The sequence below is a fragment of the Rutilus rutilus genome, assembly GCF_951802725.1.
Source record: "Rutilus rutilus genome assembly, chromosome: 14".
NCBI classification, from domain to species: Eukaryota; Metazoa; Chordata; class Actinopteri; order Cypriniformes; family Leuciscidae; genus Rutilus; species Rutilus rutilus.
The window spans coordinates 18,012,377-18,036,395 of record NC_140219.1 but is presented as its reverse complement, the minus strand read 5'-3'; the positions used below and the strand labels follow the sequence as shown (position 1 = coordinate 18,036,395).

Below are 24,019 nucleotides of genomic sequence, written 5' to 3'. Positions count from 1 at the left end.
TCTAAATTTGCCACCTCTTCTCACTTTTTATAAAGACAGATAGAGAGAATATCTTTCTGTTTTACTGAAATAATCTTTGCTATAGCTCTTATTTCCTGCCCACTGTCTCTAATGAACTCCTACTCATGAACTGGCTGAACTCATGAATCTCACATGAGCTAAGCTTTAATGTTGAATATGCAGCATTTTACATATTTACGAGATTAAACAGGCAAGACACAGGCTTTCTTTTTCATGCAAGATCAAAAGAGATAAATTACTCATGCGATCATCACTGGTGCATAAACAATTGAATAAAGCATCTTTTGTTTCTCACCTGCCATCTCATTTCCTGAATACTCCAAAAAAATATTTAATTAGAAAGAAAGAAAGAAAGAAAGAAAGAAAGAAAGAAAGAAAGAAAGAAAGAAAGAAAGAAGAGACACTAGGTAATGTGCTATTAATTAGTCAAAACAGGTTTGACTAAAAACATTGTAGCACAATTTTATAGACAATAAATAAACACATGAGGGACAATAAAAACAGACAGACATTAGACAAAAACAACAACAACATGTATATCATGTAAAAATCAAACAGGTAGGTTATACAAGAATTATGGCTGGAATAGGCCACAAAATTAAATAGACTTAAGAATGAATGAGCTCAAAATATCACATTCCCTTAATGGGCTCAGAAGTTATTTTGAATGATTGCTTTATAGGTTGGATATTAGTATTATGAGACAAAATTCCTTTGTTCCCTGTACAGTGAGACGCTGGCCCTTTAAGAAGAGACATTTAAATCTAGGCGTGTTTCCTGCTCCCGATGAGAATCCAGGCTTGCTTGCATCCTACGACGCGAAATTAGAGGAAAGATTATCTTACACATTACACAAATAATTACACAAAAAGCGACATAGGTCACAAAAGGCTTACCCACATTTATTTTGCATCATTTTAAGAGAAAAGGGACGGATACTCCTCTCGGGATAGACGCTCAACCTAACAAATGACATAAATGTCAGTCGGTCAAGGTCCACACACTCTCCAGATGTGCTTTTAGCATTTACACGTTTATTTCACGTCAGCTTCGCTTTCTCATTCGAAATCTGTACAAATTTTGAACGGAATCACTTTCATATTGTGCCAGTATGGGTCATCTCCGCTTTTGGATGAGGATTTTGCTTTTTGGTTTTTGATTTGGGACTTTAACCATGGATTTAAGTACAGAAGAGCAGATATGTAGAGCTACAGACTGATGGTAACGATTCATGAGGAAGCACGGGAAGAAACCTACAAACAAATCTTACACGTGAAGGAAGAATTACATTCTTGGAAAGAAGCTCCTGTATTTTTTTGCTGACAACTTTACGCATTCGTAGTGGACACGGTTGTGGTTAATTATTTCAGGTTAAATTGACAAAAGACAATCCGATTGTACATTCGCTACCATGTCGGCGGTGATGATATCACGGAAGGTTACTCGAAAATGGGAGAAATTACCTGGGAAAAACACCTTCTGCTGCGATGGACGGGTAATGATGGCTCGCCAGAAAGGAGTATTTTACCTGACCTTATTTCTCATCATTGGAACCTGCTCTCTGTTCTTCGCCTTTGAGTAAGTGCATGTTATTGGTGATTATTACAGACATCGTCTACACTGCCAGCGACACGACTAAAACCATCAGAGCTGTCGACACTGCACGCGCGCGATGTCGTTTTTCGAAGTGTGGGCTCTTCGTTTTCCCCCCATTACAATGGGGGTTTTGCAGTGTAGACTGTCTTTGTTTAATGCCATTGTAATAATGGGGGAAAAAAAATAACAATAAAAAAGTGTCCGTGTGAAATGATGAGGACCGAAGCGCTCCTGATTTTTTATTATTATTTTTTGTAGTAACAGCGAGCCATTTCTCAGTTGTGCCAGCTGACATTGGCCATGGCTGTGTTTTACAGTAGAAATGTCCGATTCGTAAACGAGTCGTTCTTTTAAATCTAATTGGTCGGAGAGGTCCAACGATTCGTTCACGACGAATCGCTTCCAGCAGTTGAGTCAACGACTCGTCGACTAACCGAAAACAGATGATTTCCGTGTGTGTTCAGAAAAAATCTACAATGTTACAAATAAAATGTAGGCTACTGGAAATGTTTACAACTAGTTCATCAATACAGATACACACCACAGTTTGTTTTGAGTAGCATTTTATTAAAACGTGCGAACCATTTTAGCTAAAAGATGTAGCCTAGGCCTAAACCTAAATTATAGGTAGCCTACCTATTGTTTTATAAATGCAAATAAAAACTAATTTAGGTTCTACATTAGGCTACTTTTATATTTGTATGAGTTTAACCTAAACTGAACCGATATACAAACACAAATTAATAAAACTAAACATAACCTTAAAACGTAATATCGGCAATATTTGCTTACATATGTCTAGATTAGGCTATTTCAGATCATGTAATATATCGGTCGATGTCAAGGACCATGTGATGTAATTATGTCATGTTGCAAATGTTTTCACTGGACCGGCTTGTGAACTGATCGAATTAAGTAGGCTAATTTACAGAATTACTTACCATCACTATATGACAGTTGTAATAATATTTCAAATCAACTGCTATATTTGCTACAAAATGTAGCCTAGACTGTGATGTAAATATCGCCTGTTAAAGAATGTATGGTTTCATCAATGGAATGAGATATGAACCTTTTTGGATCTCCAAGTCTAATATAAAAAAATAGATGGCTACTACTATATCTAAATACAGATCTGCTAATGATTGAATATACAGTTAGGCCTATATTTTCAAATTGTATGAGATCCTTCGCCTGTTGATGGATGGGAAATATTTAAAAGCTGTGTCATCTTTGTTACTGAAACACATTTTGACAATAGCAGATTGCTGCATGTTGATAAAGCTGGATGTGAGAGTTCTTTTGGGTGGATATGGGCTCCCTTGTGTGGACAATGACGTCTGTGGTCTGTGTTTCCTGAGACTCCAGTGCTGTGCTCCTCCATTAGGCCTGATCATCAGCATGCAGGAAACGATTCCCTCCGCTTAGTCAGAAACTCACAGTCATTTATTGAGTTGCTGGCTTCTGTAGTAGGGTTTCACTGCACGCCATGTTCATATATCGCTGTAACTGATAATTAGTCCTTGTGGGGCATACATATTAACATAGAAACTGGGCTGAGTGCAAAAGTGTGAATTGTTTCTTGCATGACAGGCTAATAGAGGAATTAAAATGTTGTTTTTTGGCTTGCTTACTATTTCATTGTAACAGTCGATGGAAATTCTGCATATGCACATCACAAAAGAACCACTATTATTAAATATCATCTGAGGTTATTCATATGGTCTCATGAGATCTACAGGGTCTTCAAGTTTCAGTAGTGCACATTTATTTTATATGCACTTTATCTTTTATTTAATACAGAGCATGATATATCCAGAAGAGACAGACCGTGTTTATGGATACACTTTGCTTCCAGCTGTTCTGAATTTACAGGGAATTATTTATTGAGTATTGCTGAATTCTCACATTATTGCGTTCTGTGTCTGGACAGTTTATTCCTCTGCGGGCTGAGTGAGTTTCAAGCACAAGACTGATTAGCAGGGCTGGACTTTGCACTGTTTTTTCTAAAGATCTTAGTCTTTTGCTCTGTCTTCTCGAAGAGAGTTTATCCCACCTCCCCTCCCATTCCTCTCCATATGTGTCCCTGTTTGCTGAAAGTCTATGCACTTATATTTAAAATTTTGGCTGTATGTGTAAACAAGACTGTGCAGGTTGCAATGCATTTATGTTTGTCTTCTGTTTGGATTTCAGAGATGAGAGTTGACTGTGAAGGCTTGAAATTCTGTGAAAAATCTGCAGTGTGTCTGTGTATGTGTGTAAAGCTGGGCGTACGCACACGGTATGATTTTTGCTCTCTTACGAGCTCACAGATGGTTTTCTCTCTGAGGAAATTATCTGGAAATCGTTGACGCTCCTATGGTTGCCGATCGCATTGTGTGAGAGCAATTGTGAGCCGAGCCAAGTACGTTACGAGCACCTCCCAACCTCCTGATAATTTTGAAACATGTTTGAACATTTCTGGGATTTTGACTAATGCAGGCTGTCCCTCTATTGCCAAATCATGCACAACCATTTCACATAGGCTAGAATAGATCATTGATCGAGCATATACTGACACATACACACATACTTGTATATGTGGTTTACGGAGCTCTCCATAGGTGTATTTTTTTTTCTACTGTACAAACTGTATATTCTATCCCCCTACACACCCTATTCCCCCTAAACCTACTCATCACAGAAAACTTTTGTCTTTTTTTTTTTTTAATTTCAAAAACAACATTTAGTATGTTTTTTTGTTTGTTTTGTTTTTTAAGCCATTTGGTTTATGAAGACACAGGAGATGTCCATATAAACCATGTTTGCATTGTAATATCATTATACACATTGTGTCCTCATAAACCATATACACAAGCACACACACACACACACACACACACACCAATACACTGTTTTCATTGTTTTATTGAAAGGAATTGCAATGCTGTTCTCTGCTTTTCACCAAATCATTTGCACACTCGTCTTTTTTGTTTTCTTTTTTTCCTATCCGAAGCTATAGCAGCAACATTGAAAGCTCCAGTCTCTCTGTTTAGTGCGAAAGCTCATGATTGTCGCCGACCTCGCCGTGCAGTACAGTTGTGCCGTGTACCAGCTGTTTCGACACGATTATCAGGTTAACTGACTGGCTCGCACAGTGTACGCCCGCCTTAAGACATAGTGCTGAGACCTGCACTCAGTTTGTCGATCCACCATTGGCTGAAAGGAAGAACCACTTGCTATTAGCCTGATATCGTCATCAATGTGGAAAGAAATATAAATTATATTAATATTAATGCAAATATTAGATTTTTTTTTTTTCTAAATAGCTTTAATTTATTTAATACTTTTTAATACTTCAACAAAATCTTATTTTATTTCTGTTATTTGCAAGGGAGCATTTATTTTATTTTAGCTTTATTTCAATCAACTTCAACTTTTAATCAATTAATTTATTTTCAAACAATTTTTTTTATTTTTTTTTAGATTATTTAATAACAACACTGAAAAAACCTAACAACAAGTAGAAACAACTTCAAGGAAGACATTTTTAGACCGACTTCCTGAAGTGTGTAAATACTGTGACTGTAACAACCTTTGGCATGAGTTTGGTGCAAAAACTGTCTGTTTGCGCTCCAATGCCAGACAGAGTGTTCAGGAAACCTGTTTAAAAACATTATTTTTACAATTTTGTATTGTATGCTAATGATGCAGACTTAAAGACTTTACCTTACATACTTACATTACTAAAATATGAAAATGAAATAGTTTTACACCAGGGAAACTTTTACATAGTAGCACTTCATACATTGACAGTCTTCAGATTCTGTACGCCCACTCATTCTTTCACATTAGAAGTACAAGGTTCAGGTTTCACTGGTTTGCCTTTGTCCTGTATGTTTGTTTTATGGCTTTGTTGCTCAGCAGTTAAATGTCTATCCATTTTATGCGTACTGTATAATTGAATGTTGGATACTCATGTTGTTGCTGTTGAATTAAGTGTATGACTTGTGGTCAGTGTCACGGTGTGTGAGCTCTCGAGGGCTGCCGTCTGTGCTGTCCCTCTGCAGGGGTCGTGATAAAGGAGGGAAGACTGTTTATCCTTTTGGATTTTTGTGTCCCTGTGTTATGTGAATGCAAAACTGGAGCGGTGGCAAATTTGTCTTTATGAGGGATTAGGTTGCTGCTTTTTTTGACAGTAATGTGTAATAATTCATTTGCGTTGTGAATCACTTGCTCTTAAATTGGTGAACACTTTATGAGAATTAACAGAGGCTGTGATTACAATTTTCAGGCATAGCGATGTCACGGTACATTACAGCATTTTTATATCTGTGTGAAACAACTGAAATTACCTTTTGTACTTTTATCAGATTATCTACACCTATTGTATTTTTAGCTTTCCTGAAAGACTTTAACACAGAGAAAGCCACTGATGTCACATTTGGATGTGAGATTGCAGTTTATTTGTTCTCTTGCAAATTCTTTCCCCGCTTTTGTTTTTGTTAGCGCTATTATTGCATACTACTTTAATATCATATCATCAAGTTTTGCAATGCAAAATTCAGAAGGATAAGGTGATTATTTGCATGTCGAATGTTTCCAGGACTTGCAGGACCATTCACGCCTTAAGAGTTTGACCTACTTTTTGGTTTTATTTATTTATACATCAATGCATGTTTCCATCCTTAGAAGTATAACAAGTAGAAAATCTTTCTCTCAGAATTTGGTGTATCTGTTATGGAAGTTTGTTGCAGAGTCAATAATAGAAAAGGTAGTTGTGTGATAAAGATTAAAATAAGGAATATACACATATACATACGCACGCACGCACGCGCGCACACACACACACACACACACACAAAATACTGTATACAAGTCACATCCAGCACTGCATGATGGGTAATGTCCGGGAAGCTCAGGGCTGGGGATGGTTAAAGTCATCCACACACACACACACACACACACACACACACACACACACACACACACACACACACACACACACACACACACACACACACACACACACACACACACACACACACACACACACACACACACACACAAATACTGTATACAAGTATATAAAGGTTTTTCAGATTTGACTGGACCACAATGAATCTACATGTTGTTTTTAGCTATCATCCATATTTTTTCTCCCCTCATGATACTTTCCGGTGGAGAACCGGATGTTTGCGCTGAATGCTATCAGTTATGATAATTGTCAGCCTCCCTGCCCCCACCGATCTCCACCGAGAGACCAGCCAGACCGATGAAGCAGCTCTATTGATTTTACCAGCACACAGATAAGCCTTTCCATATAGCCAGCCATAAAACTCTGCAGTTGTGCTTCAAGTTGTCTTAACTGTGGAAAACAGTCCTTTTCACTTTGTTATTTGTGCAGATAATTCACTAAGGACAAGCTGTAAAGGCAAACTGAAGGGTGGAGATGCTGTAACCGTGACACAAGTGGATTAGCATGTACATGATTTTGAACTACAAGTGTTTAATTATCTTGATACCATTTTTAGGAGTCTTCCACTAAATTCCCCCCATTTTGTTGCATATAAGTCCACACGTTTACTTTAGTAATGCATGTTTCTGATCCTATTGTTAACTATTCATTTGGTGTGTTATTTCAGACACAACAATGTTTTTTCTTTGTACCCTTGAATTAGAATGAAATAACTTGCACTGATACTGATTGATAATGTTGACCAGTAGCCAAGTGTCTATTTAGGAATTGTTTCGCAAACTCTCATTCAGATAGCTCCATATGTGGTATACGCCCATTTTTTTGTGATTCAAGTGATTACAGTTTTGCAGTTGAATATCCTGTTCCAGAACCGTCTCATTATGGTTGTCAAATGGTTTGCAAAAGGAAATTTGTGTTGATTTTCAACAGTTAGGTGTTGATTACGCTAATATACGGTGTATTTTACATTATTTTATGGAGGAAGTTAAGTGATAATTATGGTGCTTAAATAAACCTTGTACGTCAGTAGTGACAATAACAGAATCTTTAATATCGGTTGCTTAGCTGCTTATCTCTGGTATTGATTATGGGGAGAGAAGTCACATCCAGCACTGCATGATGGGTAATGTCCGGGAAGCTCAGGGCTGGGACAAAATAATGTTAAAGTCATCAACACACACACACTCACACACTTCTCCTCAGTTTTGCTCCTCTCCGCCCCAACACAGCTTTCAAAATAATAAATGGATTTCCCTGCAGCCTTCTACTCATGATCCGGGCAGTGGAAAGTTTTATCGACCAGCTCTGCTCTGGATTTTTTTCTCGCTCCTCTTTATGTTTTCCAGTCTCATAGTTTAAAATGGATCAAACTAATCTGACCCGTCCCACAGGTAGAATTCCAGTGTATTGATGGCTCTGGTATGCTGACACACCAGTGTGTGAAACGGCTCTAATTGTACCATGTAGTCTCTGACTGGAAATTATCTTTCTGTTGCTAATATTTCTTACAGCTGCAATCTGTTGTACTGTGTGCTGGTCCTAAAGCAGTAAGTATGACATGTGAAGAGACAAACCCTGCTAGTAGACAGGTTAAACCGGTGCTCTGTATGCATTATAGGAAGATTAGATTGGCACATAGTTTGTATGAAATTCTATATGCATCTTGTGTATTATAAGTAGTGCTTGATAAGTCTAACTTTCCAAAAGTATTTAACTTCAGTGTGTAAATCTGTTTGTGTTAATGATGCTTGTTGAGGAAAAATGTGCTACTAGTGATTTGGATGTACGATTTTCTGCCTTGCAGACTACAGGGAATACATGTAAGTGTCTTAGACTTGCGACAAATTAAAAACATTATTAAAATATTATAAATGTGTAAAATGTTACCCTGTGAAATATAAACTAAAGTTTGTTCTACCAGCAGAGTATGTACACATACACTGAAAACAATTTGTAGAAACTGCTAGTAAATTTCACAATTAAATTTAAAGAAATGGCAAGTAACACATTTAATTAATCAATTAACATTTAGAAGTAGAAAGACTGAAATAGTTTCTTGTAAAACATACTCCAGTGTTTAATTTAGAACTGAGATTTATTTTTATTTTTATTTTTTTATTTTTTATTTTTTATTTTTAAGTGGATCTTATAACACAGTGATTTTCAGTCATGGTCCATTTGGTATATTCTCTCTTAATTAACACCTGATTGGATGGGTGTCCCGGACCAGAATTGAAAACCAATGTTATAATGGAACCTCTAACATTCCCTTGTGGTCCCCTAGGGGTCCCTGGCAGTGTTGTTATTGTTAACTAATACTATTTAAAAATCATGAAATAAAGCTGAAATAAAGGAAAATATAAATATTACATTAAACACGTAAGCAAATATAAGAAAGGTTGCCTTGGCTCTCAAATAAATACATTTAAGTTACGTACTGGAATTGCTCTGTTTTTTTTTTTTTTGTACTAAAATAACTAAAACTGAAATAAAAACTAATGGAAGCTCTATGTAGAAATATTAACTTAAAATTACCACATAACAAAATTACTAAAAACTACTGTAAAAAAAAAAAAAATGTTAGTTTAACTTAAAGTAAGTTACCTGGTTGCTTTAATTTTCAAGTTCATTGAAATTAAAAATTTGATTGGTTTAATCAACAGAAACGCAAAATATGAATTTATCTGAACCACATTAACTAAGTTGATTTGACAAAAGAAAAAAAGTTGTGATAAATCATGAATCATTTTTTACAGTGTATTTTTACCATGATAAAAATCTAAAAGTTTATTCAAAATTATTAATAGTAATATAGTAGTATATAAACAATACTAAAATAATACTAGTCCCTGAACCCCAGTTTGAAAACCACTGTCTTAAATTGCATGTCAGCAACCTCTCACAACTCCATAGTATCATACTATGCAACTTTTGCACAGGCAAGCACACCTCACATTTTTATTACAAAAGTCTACTTCTTTGTATTGTCTGGACTAGTCAAATCCCGTCTAACTGTACTGTAGTGTTAGTGTAAAGATGTCCTTTTCACACGCAGAATGCTAAGTGTAGCAAATTTCCCCCTGAGAGGGAATGAACTGTACCTGTGATAAGATGTACCATTATAGTGATGTATTGGCCATACATTAGTATAGCAGGTCTACATTGCAGGAGGGAGTGGTGGAGGAGAGCCAGGGTGACCCTATTAATAGCTCTATGCAGTGGCCTGTGGATCCGACCAATCTGCTGCAGCCTGAGCCTAGGGAGGCACTTTTACAGGACCCAAGTCATCCGCAATTTATGGGAGCAACCAAATTTATTGCTGTATGGCTGTGTGCCTGCGGGAATGGAGAAAGCACAGTCAGTCATAGTAAACATCCGCCCTGACTGCTTCATTGTGGGCTTAGAAAAGACTGTCTTTAGGGAAGAACTGAGCCAGACAGATATTACAAACCCTCTTCATCAATGATCTCCTCTTTTCTCCACACACATCTTCTTTTTTTTTCCATAGTTTTCTTTTCAAGAAAGGCCATGATCAAAATGATCGCTAACTAACGCTTTTTGTTTGCTAGCCACCATTTTTATCCCGCATGTAAATGCAGCTCACAGTCACCGAACATGACACGGAGTGATGATGTAAAACTCTCTTGTTTGCGTCCATTTTTAACTCTTCTTGACTGCCGTACAGTCTGACTTTAATGACAACTGAGATCCTACAGTGTGACATGGCTTACAGTGGGGATCATGTTTGTACAATCTGAGAAGCAGCAGTCGCAAAGTACTATTATTAATCGTACAGTGTGCACCCGGCTTTAGATGAACAGATAGTCCCATCCCCAAACTCATTGGCTGAGCCAATGTTGCTGTTGGGTTGCCTGTGTGGAAATTCTACACTTCACTTTTTGAAACTAGAGATATAGCTGTTTAGCTTTATATGCTCATTTAACCTCTGTGCTGTTAATTTCATGTTCCCCTTGTCATCTTTTGTAACCCTGCTTGTTCTCTTGTCCTGTACAGGTGCCCGTACCTGGCAGTGCACCTGTCTCCGGCCATCCCTGTGTTTGCAGTGTTGCTCTTCGTCTTCGTAATGGCCATGCTGCTCCGAACCAGCTTCAGTGACCCAGGGGTGCTGCCACGGGCATTGCCGGAGGAGGCCAACTTTATTGAGATGGAGATCGGTGAGTGTGAGGCTGACTGAGTTCAGGGAAGGGTATTTGAGGTTTAATGCCATAGTTTGAACCATTAGTGCCGTCTGCGGTTGTTTTGACCCAGCTGGGGGAAGAACATGTATAGTGTAGCAGGCGTGTGGCGTAAGTGGGACGGTGTAAGCCCAGACCTGCTTATTAATTTATTGTTTTGTTTTGCGATTAAAAAGCTGAGTGCGTTGGACCATGAACTCTCTGAGTTAATCTGGGAAACATTGTGTTCTTCTTGACTTCAAGCTTGACGGTCTGTATATACTGTATATTCTTGATGCTTCTTTGCTGCACTCAATTACACAATACACTGTTTGTTGTTTGGATGACAAAAAGATTTAAAAGTTAGATTTTTTAGGCTGGTCTGCCTCAGCAGTCTATAACAGTATTCATCAATGTCAAAATAATTGAGATCCCCCTGGAAACTTCCCTCTAAATGTAACTACTCTTATTTGTACATGTAAGAATATTCACATGTAAGAATATTGTACATGTAAGAATATTCATCTTGCCAACTCAAGATGCAACGCACCAATTTTTACATTATTTGTTCTCCGAAGTCTCGAAAAATTGTCCCACATAATTCTGAATATGCACAAGTGAGATTTCACAGCTACAGTGGTCTTGAGCTGCACCAGGAGAGTGCAAGTTTGAGTCTTATCCATGCATTTCTGATCCAACTACATTCCTCCCTCTCTCTCTCCCTCTACACTTTCCTGTTTTTCTTCACTTTAGTATTCATTAAAGGCACAAAAAGTTAAATAAAAAACAGATATTTTTCACATGACTAGTGCACACCCACACAATTGCACGTCAACTGCCTTGAACAGAAACCAGTGTTATCACTATACTGAGTGAAAGTTATATCTTTTGCAGTGGTGTTTGGCAGAAAAAACTGTTAAGGCTCATTCAAATCCTAGGACTTACTGAAGACATTTGTCTTGTCTTTTCTTAAATGGCAAGGATTTTTCTTGGACTTAAATTGTCTGCTCAAACATTCATTGTTAAAGGGTGAAAGAAATTGCCTTAGTAGATTTCCGCATACCTTTTTCAGTCGTCTTCCTCAGTGATTCAAGTGAACTGAAATGGCCATTGGATTTTATTGCCAAAACAAAAAAAAGAGAGAGAGAGAGAGAGAGAGGCAAAAATGCCCATTTACCCTGCGGCAAAAATATACTTTTTTTAAAGAAAATAGGACTATAATAAGGAATTAATGTGTATTTATAGTTTTTTTTTTTTTTTTTTTTTTTTTGTGCAAATGTGTCCTACTTTGAATGTCACAAAGGTTAACATCACTGCGTCTGACTAATTAATTGCAATTAGATTAAATTAACTTGCTGTCATCTTGATAATTTCGCTTCTAGTGATTTCATTTGTGTGGTTGTGGCTCTGTGGGAATAGTGCCTTGTCTAGTTCAGTCACCAGCGTGTCACCGTTCCCTGTACTGACTTCAAGATCTGGGCTACAGTTAAGATGAACTCATCTCCCTACACACTCCACTCTCTCTTCTCTCTGTTCCACCTCCCTCATCCCAACTCCCCTCCCTGGATTACTCTTTGTGTTACACATCAGCACCTCCGCTGATGCTCAGAGGTGCCTTTGGGCGGTGCAGCATTTGTTATTACTGATGTTCAATAAACCAGGACATCATTTCCTTTAACCCTGATAACTCACAGTAACCTCTTGTATTATTATATATACGCTAACCCCTATTTTCACTGATTTTGTGGAACATATTCACGTTTAGAATTGTTCTTCAGCTCTCTCTAATAGGGTTGTGTTGTATACTGGTACTAAAAACATTAAATGGTACACGAAATATACAGCACTATGATAACATCGTATTGCAAATCCAGGCATAAAAGCGTAACAATGAATTGATGTAAATTAATGTTTAGAAACACCTAAAAAACATGTCCAGTATGAACTAAGTAAGTGCTAAGTTAGTGGTTTTCAACCCTCTTTGTTGATATTGGAAGGCCCTATGACTTTTCCAGTTGTTTGTGATTTACTGGATAAGGATTAAAGATAAAGATTTTTTTTTCAAGGTCACTTGAATTAATTTGATTGACAGCCCTATTTTTGTATAATTTTTTTAAACTAATTTATTAGATCTTTTTCATTCTGTAATTTAAGTCAAAGTCAGTAGTTTAAGTTAAATTGATTAAATCATTTTATTTTGTACATTAAGGCGACAGAGACATTTTTGTAGAAAGCTTTTTGAAGAAAGTAGTATGTGGTATTATAGCTGGTAAGTAAAAAGCAACTAAATGCATTATCAGGTCAACAACAACAATGTTCACAAATTATTTACATCGAATTGTTGAATGTGTTGAAAGCCCTGGTTTGATTTCAATTCATTAGTCACTCAAGGCTGTTTTTTTTGTTTTTTTTTGGACCCCTATCGCACCAAAGCCAAAATGTTGGTATTGATTCAACTGTACCCTCTTAAAACAGGGCAGTTATGTTTGAGTGCTGCAGCAGGGCAGAGCAAAGATTGATTTCTACAAATTTCCTCTGCCGTCTCTGCTCGATTTCAACATCCCGGCTTTAATATGCTATTTTTAGATGAATGTCTGTGTTGCTGATTAAAAGTGGCTAATGCTGGATCAGATGCAAGTACGGATGTGCAGGTTTAGCCAACCCTGGCATGTGGATTAGGAGGCAGTGTAGTTCTGCCTCCTGAGCAAATGCTAATGCAGCCATTTCCCCGGAGTAAAAAAGTACAGAGCTGACAAATGTAAGGAAATTAAATTACCTTTTTCCACTGCATGATGAAATTCGAGTCTTGTTTTGCAATGTAAACAAAGTGCTTTGCCTTCATTATTGTACAGATGAAAATGAGTCATTTTGAGCAAATGCAAATAAAGGAGAGGGAGTAGAAAAGATGAAATTCTTATATCAGTGGTCTGCATTCAAAGCATTCAGATCCAAGGAGACAATAAATCATGAAAAAGTTTTAATTTTGTTTTGTGTTAATATGTACACCCCCGGTGCCGATAGCCTCGTGGGCAGTGCGCCGACAAATAGCGCTGTTGCGCTTCGGGCGACCCAAGTTCAAATCCCGGCTTGCAGACCTTTCCCGATCCCGTCCTCCCTCTTTCTCTCACCTTGCATCCTGTCCACTCTATACTATCCTATCACAATAAAGGCAAAAATCACCAAAATAATTTATCTTTAATATGTACATCCCAGAATTTATTACATGCCTTTTGCATTGGTCAATTGCATCATTTTTTTGGTCAAATATTTTTAGATGATGATCACCAAACTGTAAATCAAATCAAATCAAATCAAATCATGATAATTTAAATGAATATTTCATGTAGATTTGGTCTTGACTGCTCTTAAAGGTTTATTTTGTGATAATGACTAGCTTAACCCTTTTCATGTTTTCTAATAATGTCCTTTGAAATCCTTTTTTTATAGGAGACATTTTAATCTCTTTCATCTTAACATTTCACTTTTGTGCAAAAATCATTATGCTTTAACTGTTGTATTTGAGGGTGACCTATTCCTATAAGGTGTCTTGTGTCATTGAGTCATACTGCTTGGAGTGCCCTTGAGCCTTGTGAGTCCTCCATCAGTGGCTGTGCCGTGTGTCATGCATATGGAGAGCTTGGCTGCCACGTTTATTGTTTCTACCCAACTCTTGCAGAAGCGGCCAATGGGAACGTCTTGGCTGGACAGCGGCCTCCGCCTCGCATCAAGAATGTGCAAATTAACAACCAGATCGTCAAGCTGAAGTACTGCTACACCTGCAAGATCTTCAGACCCCCTCGTGCTTCCCACTGCAGCATCTGTGACAACTGTGTGGGTGAGTGTTTGAAACCTTAAGCTATACTCCAGCTATGAGTGGTACCTCAAATAGTGTGGCTTTTTCAGAAGAGGTGTGCTTTTATGGAAGTAAAATAATGACAGCCCATAAAAATGCAAGCCCTAAAAATACAATGCATTAAAATGCAAGCAGGGTTAATGCAATGCATATTTTTTTCAAGTAGTGCAATTCAACAAGCTTTTTTGTTTCAAAAACATTTGTCATTATTTTACTTCCATATGCTTTTTTCTAAATGACTGAATTTTGGTAGTCAATAATTAAAAAGAAAAAGGAAAAAAGAAATTAATACTTTTATTCAACAAGGATGCATTACATTGATCAAAAGTGACAATTATAGTCAAGTCACCTTTTATTTATTCATCACTTTATACAATACGCAGCTTTACAGTGATAAGTGTCTTGTTTATAATATTAAAAAATATTTATATTTTAAATACTATAAATGCTGCTCTTTTGAATTTTCTGTTCATCAAAAAACATTGATAACAAACATTAAAAAAATCTATTTATTCTATTTATGATATTATTTTTGAAAGCATTTCTACACAAGTGCCTAAAACTTTTCTCAGTACTGTAGCTTTGCAGGTAAGTTTCTTCAAGTGTCTTGGAGACATTGCCGCAGTTCTTCTGGATTTAGTCTGTCTCAGTTTCTTCATGTAATCACAGACAGACTCATGATGGTGAGATCAGATCTCAGTGTGGATCATACCGGCTGTTGTCAGACTCCTTCACTGGATTATTAAAATGAATGGCAAAAGGAATGTTTGGAAATGTAAACTGATATTTCCTACTGATATACTACAGCAAAATATATAAATAACTGGCTTATCTTGTGTGAAAATATTAACGTGACTAAGACTTTTGCGCAGTATATATATATGTAATGCTGTTTATATATAATTTTCTCTTTTTTTTACTATGTCTACACCCAAGAATTCTTACCTTTGATATAGTTGCACCTGTACATGCCATTTGACACTCCAATATAATAGTGAATTGTTGAGAGATGAGTCAGACAGCACACTCACTCGCTCACACATACATAATGCTGATATTGGAGAGTTCACCGATGGCTCAGTTTTGCTCTCTTTGCACAGTCATCCTGAACACAGGGCCATTTGTTTGGGCGCCCTGCACCTGCCTCACATACAATCTCTGGTTTGGGTACCATCTCCAGATATTTTTAGCAGCTAAAAATATCTGCCCATCTCTGTCAGTAGATCCACCATCAGTGTTAGAATGTGGAAACTGACTTTCAGGCTTTCACAAATTGTTATGAGAAAGTTTGTTTGTAAAGTCTCAAGATTCTGTGCGTCTTCCCTCAGACCGGTTTGACCATCATTGTCCCTGGGTCGGAAACTGCGTAGGAAAGAGGAATTACCGATATTTCTACCTGTTTACGCTCTCGCTGTCTCTACTCACCATCTATATCTTCGCCTTCGACATCGTCCATGTGGTTCTACGTGAGTATCACAGCAAGAACGTGTGTTTGTGTGTGAGTGTATAGGTGTGCATATGTATCTTTAGACATCCAAAAGCAAATTATTTGAAAGAGGGAATTAAATTTTCATGTTATCGATAACCATTTAAAATGCACAGACGGTACACCAGCTTAATGATCAAGGTTTCTGGGAAAACAAGTGCATTTAAGCGACACTCAGTATGTACTCGAATGCTGCTCTCTTAGGTGTGGTTCAGTCCGGCAGCATTTAGGATATTGGAAGAGCCTCTATGCTCTTGTAAATGTCTGCTCTCTTTGATCTTTCCCTTCTCAAAGTGTATCATAGACTGCAAGGATGAGAGAGCAGCAGAATTGACACAAATGCCTGGACAATTTGCTCTGAGCCTCTGATCTCAATATCAAAGTAAAACGCATCATAATAGAGATATAATTCAGTAATTTGTTTTTTATGACGTGCACAGATTTTAGTCTGAATAACTTCGCACTTACAAAATCTGCAGTTTGACTGGTTTATAGAGTATGACTCTGTATTGACAGAAATATCTGTTTACTGTGCATGTACTTTAAACAAAATGCTGCTTTTCGTGTCAACATTGCCATAGCAACAAGAAACTTATGAGTCTTGTCAAAGAAAGCCTTACTCACACATCATGTAGACATCGCAACCCAACAAAATGAGATCGCTCTAATTATAATAAACAAAGCTGTCTACACTGTTTCCATTTTGACTCTCTGAAGAGTGAGGCCAATCACTTTATTTCCCAGATCCACTTGAAATACACAATTGATTTCTCAAATATCATATGTGCTTTCATTTTTCATTGTTTTAAAATCAGTTCTGACCTTTCATCGAATCCAGCTTGTGCTGTTTACAATGTCTGGCCTATTAATTTAAATCATTGAATCTAATTTAATTCTTACCATATGTATCTGCAGTCATCGGTCTCTTCCATTGTAGACACAGTAGGTAACTCCAACCCAGTGTGTAACTAGCATGTTTGCATTTCTAACATACAGAATAAAAAAATATGCCTAGAAAGCTTTCTTCTCATCAGGTGGGAGAGAGTTGTATTGGGCTGCATACGAGGTACTTTTTAATCTGAATGTGAAAGCTGCTGTATTTAAAGGTTTACATGGCAGTTATTGTACAGGTTAAGATATACACCACCTCTTTCAATCTGTCTTTAATTTAATTTGGATTGATGACAGTCAGATCATATTTTCAGATTGAGGTGTTTACTTGAACACTTAATTTTAACTGAGATATCAGTATCATATTTATTAAAGGAATAGTTGGCCGAAAACTAAAACTTATGGTATTATTTACTCACCCTCATGTCATTCCAATCCGGTATGTTGTTATTTTTCCCGTGGAACACAAAAATAGAATTTTTAAATAATCTTCACAACATTGTTTTTAAAACCACTGCAAATTACCTTAAAATGCGTTCTGTATTATAAAAGTCTCCTGAGGCCATACGATTGCTTTGTATGATGCACAGTACGATATTTAAGTTTAAATTGCAGATTGGACATCAATAACATCAAACGTCATTGGTTCTCAATTATCCCATAACCAAATGTCATCATGCCAAACCTTCACTATAGGTGTCATATTCAATTTGAGAGTTACTAAGTAGGTTAATACATTAGTGAATAATGGTGTGCATTTTGTTATGTTTCTCACTTAAAATCTAAGTGTATAGTATCAGACTACTCTCTGATGCTTTTTATAGTATGTATTTTATCCTTTCAGTTTGCTAGCCTGTGATGGTGATGAATAATGACAAATTTTTTATTTTTGGGTAAACTATTCCTTCATCACATTACGAGGATGAATGCAAACGTAGCTACTGTGGTTGAAAAGGTGAATGTAAACGAACAGTGCTAACTTCTCAGCACTGGCAGAGTGTGGGTGGATGTGCGAAAATCTTCTGAACATGTAATAATGGGAGAGAGAATGTGAGATACTGAGACCGCTGATGCAGTGAGTTAATGCTTGCAATGCATGCATGGATACATAATGTAAATGAATACAATTTTGTGTGTTTTATAGGATCTGTGGACTCAGGATTTGTGAATACCCTTAAAGAAACTCCTGGAACATATCCTTTGATTTTAGCTATATTTTATATATATATATATATATATATATATATATATATATAAAAAAAAACTTTTGTATTGCTGAACAAAGATATTTCAAAGTTCGAACACATTTTTTTTCTGCATATTGTAGATATTTTTGAGCATGTTGTGTCCTTGACTCCCCTTTGCACTGTGTTGGAGGTTCTGGTGTGTTTTTTCACCCTCTGGTCTGTGGTGGGATTGACTGGCTTCCATACCTACTTGATCTCCCTCAACCAGACCACCAATGAAGATGTAAGTCTGTTTCTTACCTGTCTGTTCCAAAGTCTACTGTCGGTTCTTGACTCCTGCTGCTGTCACATGGCTGGAAAGATAAACACATGCCCTAGAGCATTTCAGCACACTAGATCCAGCAGTCACCTTGGCAACAGTGCCTTCTCTGCGATAAGAAAGCACAGAGAACATCTCAACATGAGTTTTATGTACAGTATATACAGTATTTATGGCACTGTTTATGAACAGGGTACACAGTGGTGTCTCATTACGTTCTTAAAGCACTAGAGGCACAAATCCCATGTTTTTATGTTTGCCGTTAGATAAGCTATTATGTAACATAAGATTAACCTTGCATGAAAATAAGCTTTAAATGCATCGGTTGTTTATGCACATCATATTATGACATTTTTGGCCGCTGATTTCTTTACTTTTGTGACTGTATCCAAACTGTTGAACTGATATTTAACTCATTCTATTAAAAATATTTTTTATCTTTTTAAAGCAAATTTTAATTAATGAAAAACTATAAAAAAAGACATTTGAGTCCCACATTTTGTTAACGCTGTTACCACGTAACGTTCCTTATTATTGGAATGAAATCTAAATATTCTACGTCTAATAATTAAAAATGTAGTCTAATTATACATTTTGCAACCTGGTTACATAGGCTTCATTTTAATTTGCTAGAAAATCACAGAAATCAGGATTTATTAAGGATATTTAGTTGCAAAAGTCACACAATAATTTAGTAATGGGTGCAAAAATTCCAAACCCCACAGAAAAAAATTATTATTATTAAAAAAACTAATGAAAAAATTTATAATTTAAACTCTGATCAACATTTTCTAAAGGTTGAGCATCTCCTTTCGGTGAAAAGAAAACAAAAAAACGGGGAATTTCATATCCTGTTGTGTACCCTATTCATGAAAAAATTTGCAAACGCACACATATATATATTGCATATAGTGCTTAGATACCCTGCAGCAGTTTGAGTGCTCTGATTTAGTTTAGCATAATCTGTAGTTCTGTGGCATTTTCACACTTAGCCCTAATGATTAATTTAAAATGTTTTCTTGCCACATTTGCCCTCTGGCCCTTCTTTTCCTGTTAATGAGGAAAAAAAGAGTGAGAAAGGGAGGAAGCTTCAGAGAAGGATGCAAGTGCTGCAAGTAATATGATGTGACATGATGGTTGTTCGCCTTTGATTTTGTATAAATTGGATCCTGCTTATAATAGATTTATCAATACCTGCAGATACAACTAAACTACATACTGAAACCTGAAGCTGGTAACATTTCTGTTGGGGAATACCATGCATGACATTTTTTTTTTTTTTAGATTTGCCTGTGATGCATACATACATTTCTATCTAGGAGCAGATGAAACAGTAACAGCATGACTTTTTAAGATGAAGAACCTTGAAGCGCTTGACTAGATCAAATGAAATCCATAGGGATGGCTAGAACTGAAACAGCACATTTGAATAAAGGATAATAAATAAGAGATTCTTTTTTTATCAAGCCTCTCATTTTCACGGACGCTTTAAAACATAAAACATCAGAGTGAAGATCCAGTTGAAGGTTGAAGGTTGAATCAGAACTTGACAGCTGTTCTGACATTGTGCTGGTTTTCTTTTCTTCATCTCTACTGCACAGATCAAAGGTTCGTGGTCGGGAAAGAACCGTGTGCAGAACCCCTACAGTCACAAGAACATCTTTAAGAACTGCTGTGAGGTTCTGTGTGGCCCTGCTTACCCCAGGTAGGAAGATTACAGTAGTTTTGCTTGTATACAGTGGCTCCAAAAAGTATTTTGGTACTTTGGATGTCATTGCATTAGATATGAAGACGTTTACTAGTAATTTTAGTTTTGGGAAAAGCTCCAGCATTTCTTTGCAGATGCTACATTGTGCCACTTCTAAACACAGGGTTATATATCTCTGTCTTTCTCTCCTTCCAGTGTGTTGGACAGAAGAGGTGTGATGCTGGAAGACTCGTCTAGCCCCGCCCCTTCCGATGCGTCTGCTGCTTCTACCAATAAGGGCAGCAACCCTGTTTCACAAACCACAGTAAGACAGCATTTTTTACGAGTGTGTGAGTGAACAATCCAGTGTACATTAGGCAGAAATGTTGCTGGCTGCTTTACTGTGCGTTGAGTAGTGAGTCTGCAAGAATCCTAAATCAATTACCCTAAGAGCTGGGAGGGTTAGAAGGTCAGGGAAAAGAACCAAGTGGAGTAAATGAATGAATTAAGCGGTTTTAACTTGATGTGGCTTTCATAGGGCAGATAGTCATAGTGCTGAAGTTTGTACAGCTCTGCATGTCCATTATATCGGTAAAGACCCTAAAAATATATCAGTAAAAATGTAAAGGTGGATCAGGGTTCCCATGAACATAAAAAAACATCAGGGAATTTAAGTGTTATTTCTAACCATTTCTTCTATATATTTGTCTAGTTATGCTTGGCTCTAAAATATTTAATTGGCTAGAAATTGCTTTTTGTTAGTGCAGTCTGTATAAAATGATGATTATTTTTTATCCTTAGAATGATTGTCAAGGGTGAAATTGCTTTAGAGATTTCAGATGTTTCACTAGATAAGCATTCCTAACTTTTTTTTGTCTTATGTTCTCCCATAGAACCATTTTTTCCTTTTAAATTTTATTATAGTGAAGACAATTCCGAATTATCATCAATTGGCCATGACCACTACTATGATGATTCACCTAAGAATCAAGTAGTTTCCTCTCTCTTTAATAGGGTTCCCGAAGTATAAATCCTATTCATTGATTTTTAATGATAACTTATACACTGTTGAAGACAGACCTACTGTGAGCTATGAGGGTGTTGTTAATTGATAGCATATGTTTTTGTTGAAGCCATCACATTATATATATTTACAACATTAAACAACATATATTCACAATATATATATAATCGTGTTTAACCGTGGAATTCTTGGTGAAAAACTACATTACCCATGACTCTGCAAAGAAATCTCCACCAACCAGAGAATCGAAACAAGCAAATTGCACCAAAATAATTCTGTGGCAGCTTCCAACTCCCATGAAGCTCTGCGAATGATGTAGTTGAGTTAGTCTCTCTACACACTCACACTACTGAAAAATGTGAATGCAAATTAATCAATAAACTTAACAAGTATTATATATTGAACTATTTAAATCAATAGTTTTGTATTTCTCAATAATTTTAATGTGATTCGTCATTCACAATTCCTTTTTGGGATTGTAGTTCTTTCCCTCATTAAAGCCGTTAAAGGGATAGTTCACCCAAAAATTAAAATTCTGTCATCATTTACTCGCCCTCAATTTTTTCCAAACCTGTATAAATGTTTTTGTTCTGCCTAACACAAAGGAAGATATTTTGGAGATTGTTTGTAACCAAACAGTTGTGGGGCACCATTCACTTCCATAGTATTGTTTTCCATACTATGCAAGTCAGTGGTGCCCCATCAACTGTTTAATTACCCATATTCTTCAAAATATCTTCTTTTGTGTTCAGCAAAAAAACAAAAAAAAAAACACTCATACAGGTTTGAAACAAATTGAGGGTGAGTAAATGATGACAGAATTTTCATTTTTGGGTGAACTATACCTTTAAGTACACAGTCTTGTACCTCTTGTCTTTTTGTCTGATTTAAAAAAAAAAGCAGTTTGTAATGATATGATTGGGTGGGCACTGTTGCACTCTATTAGACACTCTGGCTTTACAAAATCTTCCCTCTGAAACATGTTTAAGGACCTACTGGTTTACATTTAACCCTAACTCACACATTCACATTGATGTGAATATCACTCTTTAATTGATAACGGTGTGTTTGCACTTCCTGCAGAAATCCTCAGCTCCCCTGATTCCCAATGAGCACACCCCTGATGAAGCCAAACCTGGCATTGGTGAAGGCACCCAGAAGAGCGCCAGCTCCCCTAAAGATGAGAAACCCCCCTCGCCAACTTCCCCCAATGCCGTCGCCCCTGGGGTCATCAAAGAGTCGGCCCACTAGCTTTGGCTGCGTTCTCCAGAATTCTCTCAAACTTCTGAATGTGTTCACATGAAGGAACACACACAGAAAAACTGTTTTGACTCAAAAACTGTGACTTTCAAAACAGTGGCCTATGTTCTCTGATACTCTTTCGCAGAGCGAGTTATCCAGCCTGGATCCTGCGCTAGCACTCGAGACTAGATGTGGAGGTCTTGAGACTCTCCTCTCTGAATCACAGCATGATGAAACTCACAATGAGGGAAATGGGGAGCCATAGACGGAGTCAGATTAGAATAGGTTACCCTTAAACGTAACGAGGACATTATTTCCCTTGAAAGAGCTTGTGAAATGTTCAGTTGTTTTTTTTCAGTGTCATTACTCGTTTCTGTATAGCCTGCCTCCATTATTCCTAACCATTTGTGTGCCCTGTAAAACCCATAACTTGCTTCTATAGTAGTTTGTGAAAAATGCCCTTTGGATTAGACTTTTTTTAAAGTGTGATAAGGAAAAGTGCTTTAGTCATAAACTGACATTAGGCCCAACAAAACCGCTTTATTCTGTTGATGGGGTCGTTTGGATCAGCTTAGTAAGTCAGTCAGTTATAAATGTGATTTAACTCAGAAAGTTAAGCTCAGACTTGATTTTACAATCAGCATGGATGGTAGAAAGCAGAGGCCGTCAGATGTATGTGCCAGTGAGTACAGGCCGATTTGCATCAGTAAGAGTGCCTTATCTATGCTCTACCATTACATCTACAGAAGACTCATAATGCCCCATACTACTCATACCTGTACATGCAAGTCAACGTCATTTTTATACAATGCTAATGATCTGTCAGAACGCAAAAAAGCCATGGAGTTAATGTACATATTGTAAAAGTAACTGAGAAGCTGCAAATTCCCTATAAGAAGTGGACAACATGCCTGATTTGTTATTACTATTATTTTGATCTTTAAGTTAATACGTTCCCTCCATATTGTCTTATTTAGGGAGGTCTTTACACAACCGCCTGACATTTGAGCATCATACTATCTTTCCCCATTTTCCTTTTTTCTAAGAGTTGGCTATTACAACACAAGGCCAAGTGCTGTGTTTGTACACAGAATAAATTAAAGATAAAGTTTACATCTGAAAATGAACCTTTATGAGTCTAGGCATGGAAACGGCTAGTTGACCAATCCATCTTCAGTGTCATTTAAGCATGCTCTTGCATTCAGTTGAGAAATATCTTTAAATTGTGCTTGTTTTTCTTTTCCCACACATTCTTTTAACCATGTTTAAGGTAGCAAAACTTGCCCCAGTGTAGAAGCGAACGTGCAATGTAGTCACCTTTACTAATTTCACTGTAGTATGTTAATGGCCACTTGTAAGGGACACATCTACAGACTTCAGGGACCGATAATATATTTTTACATGCGTTTCTCATCATAACCAGCTACACAGGGCAGTATTGATAAGAAGTGAATTAAAGATTTGGAAAAGCCAGCTTAAAATGGATACCCGTTCAGTGCCATCTTAAAGCATTTGGAAGTGTATGAACTGGAGTGTTTGTGAGATGCATTCATTTGTTTGTTAGTAACTCTACTGGTGTTG

The 24,019-nt window shown here is 36.9% G+C and overlaps 1 protein-coding gene across 1 annotated transcript; it reads left to right on the top strand.

The window, feature by feature from the left end:
* Positions 1 to 790: 790 nt before the first annotated feature.
* On the top strand, positions 791 to 23,804 carry zdhhc9 (zDHHC palmitoyltransferase 9). The gene is made up of 9 exons (XM_084430742.1): positions 791 to 1,599; positions 10,589 to 10,749; positions 14,426 to 14,584; positions 15,931 to 16,068; positions 18,124 to 18,172; positions 18,347 to 18,449; positions 20,087 to 20,190; positions 20,389 to 20,497; positions 22,280 to 23,804. Exons 1-9 carry the CDS (start codon positions 1,433 to 1,435, stop codon positions 22,445 to 22,447), a joined length of 1,158 nt encoding a protein of 385 aa, XP_084286868.1. The 5' UTR covers positions 791 to 1,432; the 3' UTR covers positions 22,448 to 23,804.
* Positions 23,805 to 24,019: the final 215 nt, after the last annotated feature.

Excerpts from the sequence above, each read along its gene's own strand:
- zdhhc9 (XM_084430742.1), top strand. The coding sequence starts at position 1,433 with ATGTCGGCGGTGATGATATCACGGAAGGTTACTCGAAAATGGGAGAAA. Across the intron at positions 16,069-18,123 it reads CATCGTCCATGTGGTTCTAC|GATCTGTGGACTCAGGATTT; the intron begins GTGAGTATCACA and ends TGTGTTTTATAG. Across the intron at positions 18,173-18,346 it reads CTTAAAGAAACTCCTGGAAC|TGTGTTGGAGGTTCTGGTGT; the intron begins ATATCCTTTGAT and ends TCCCCTTTGCAC.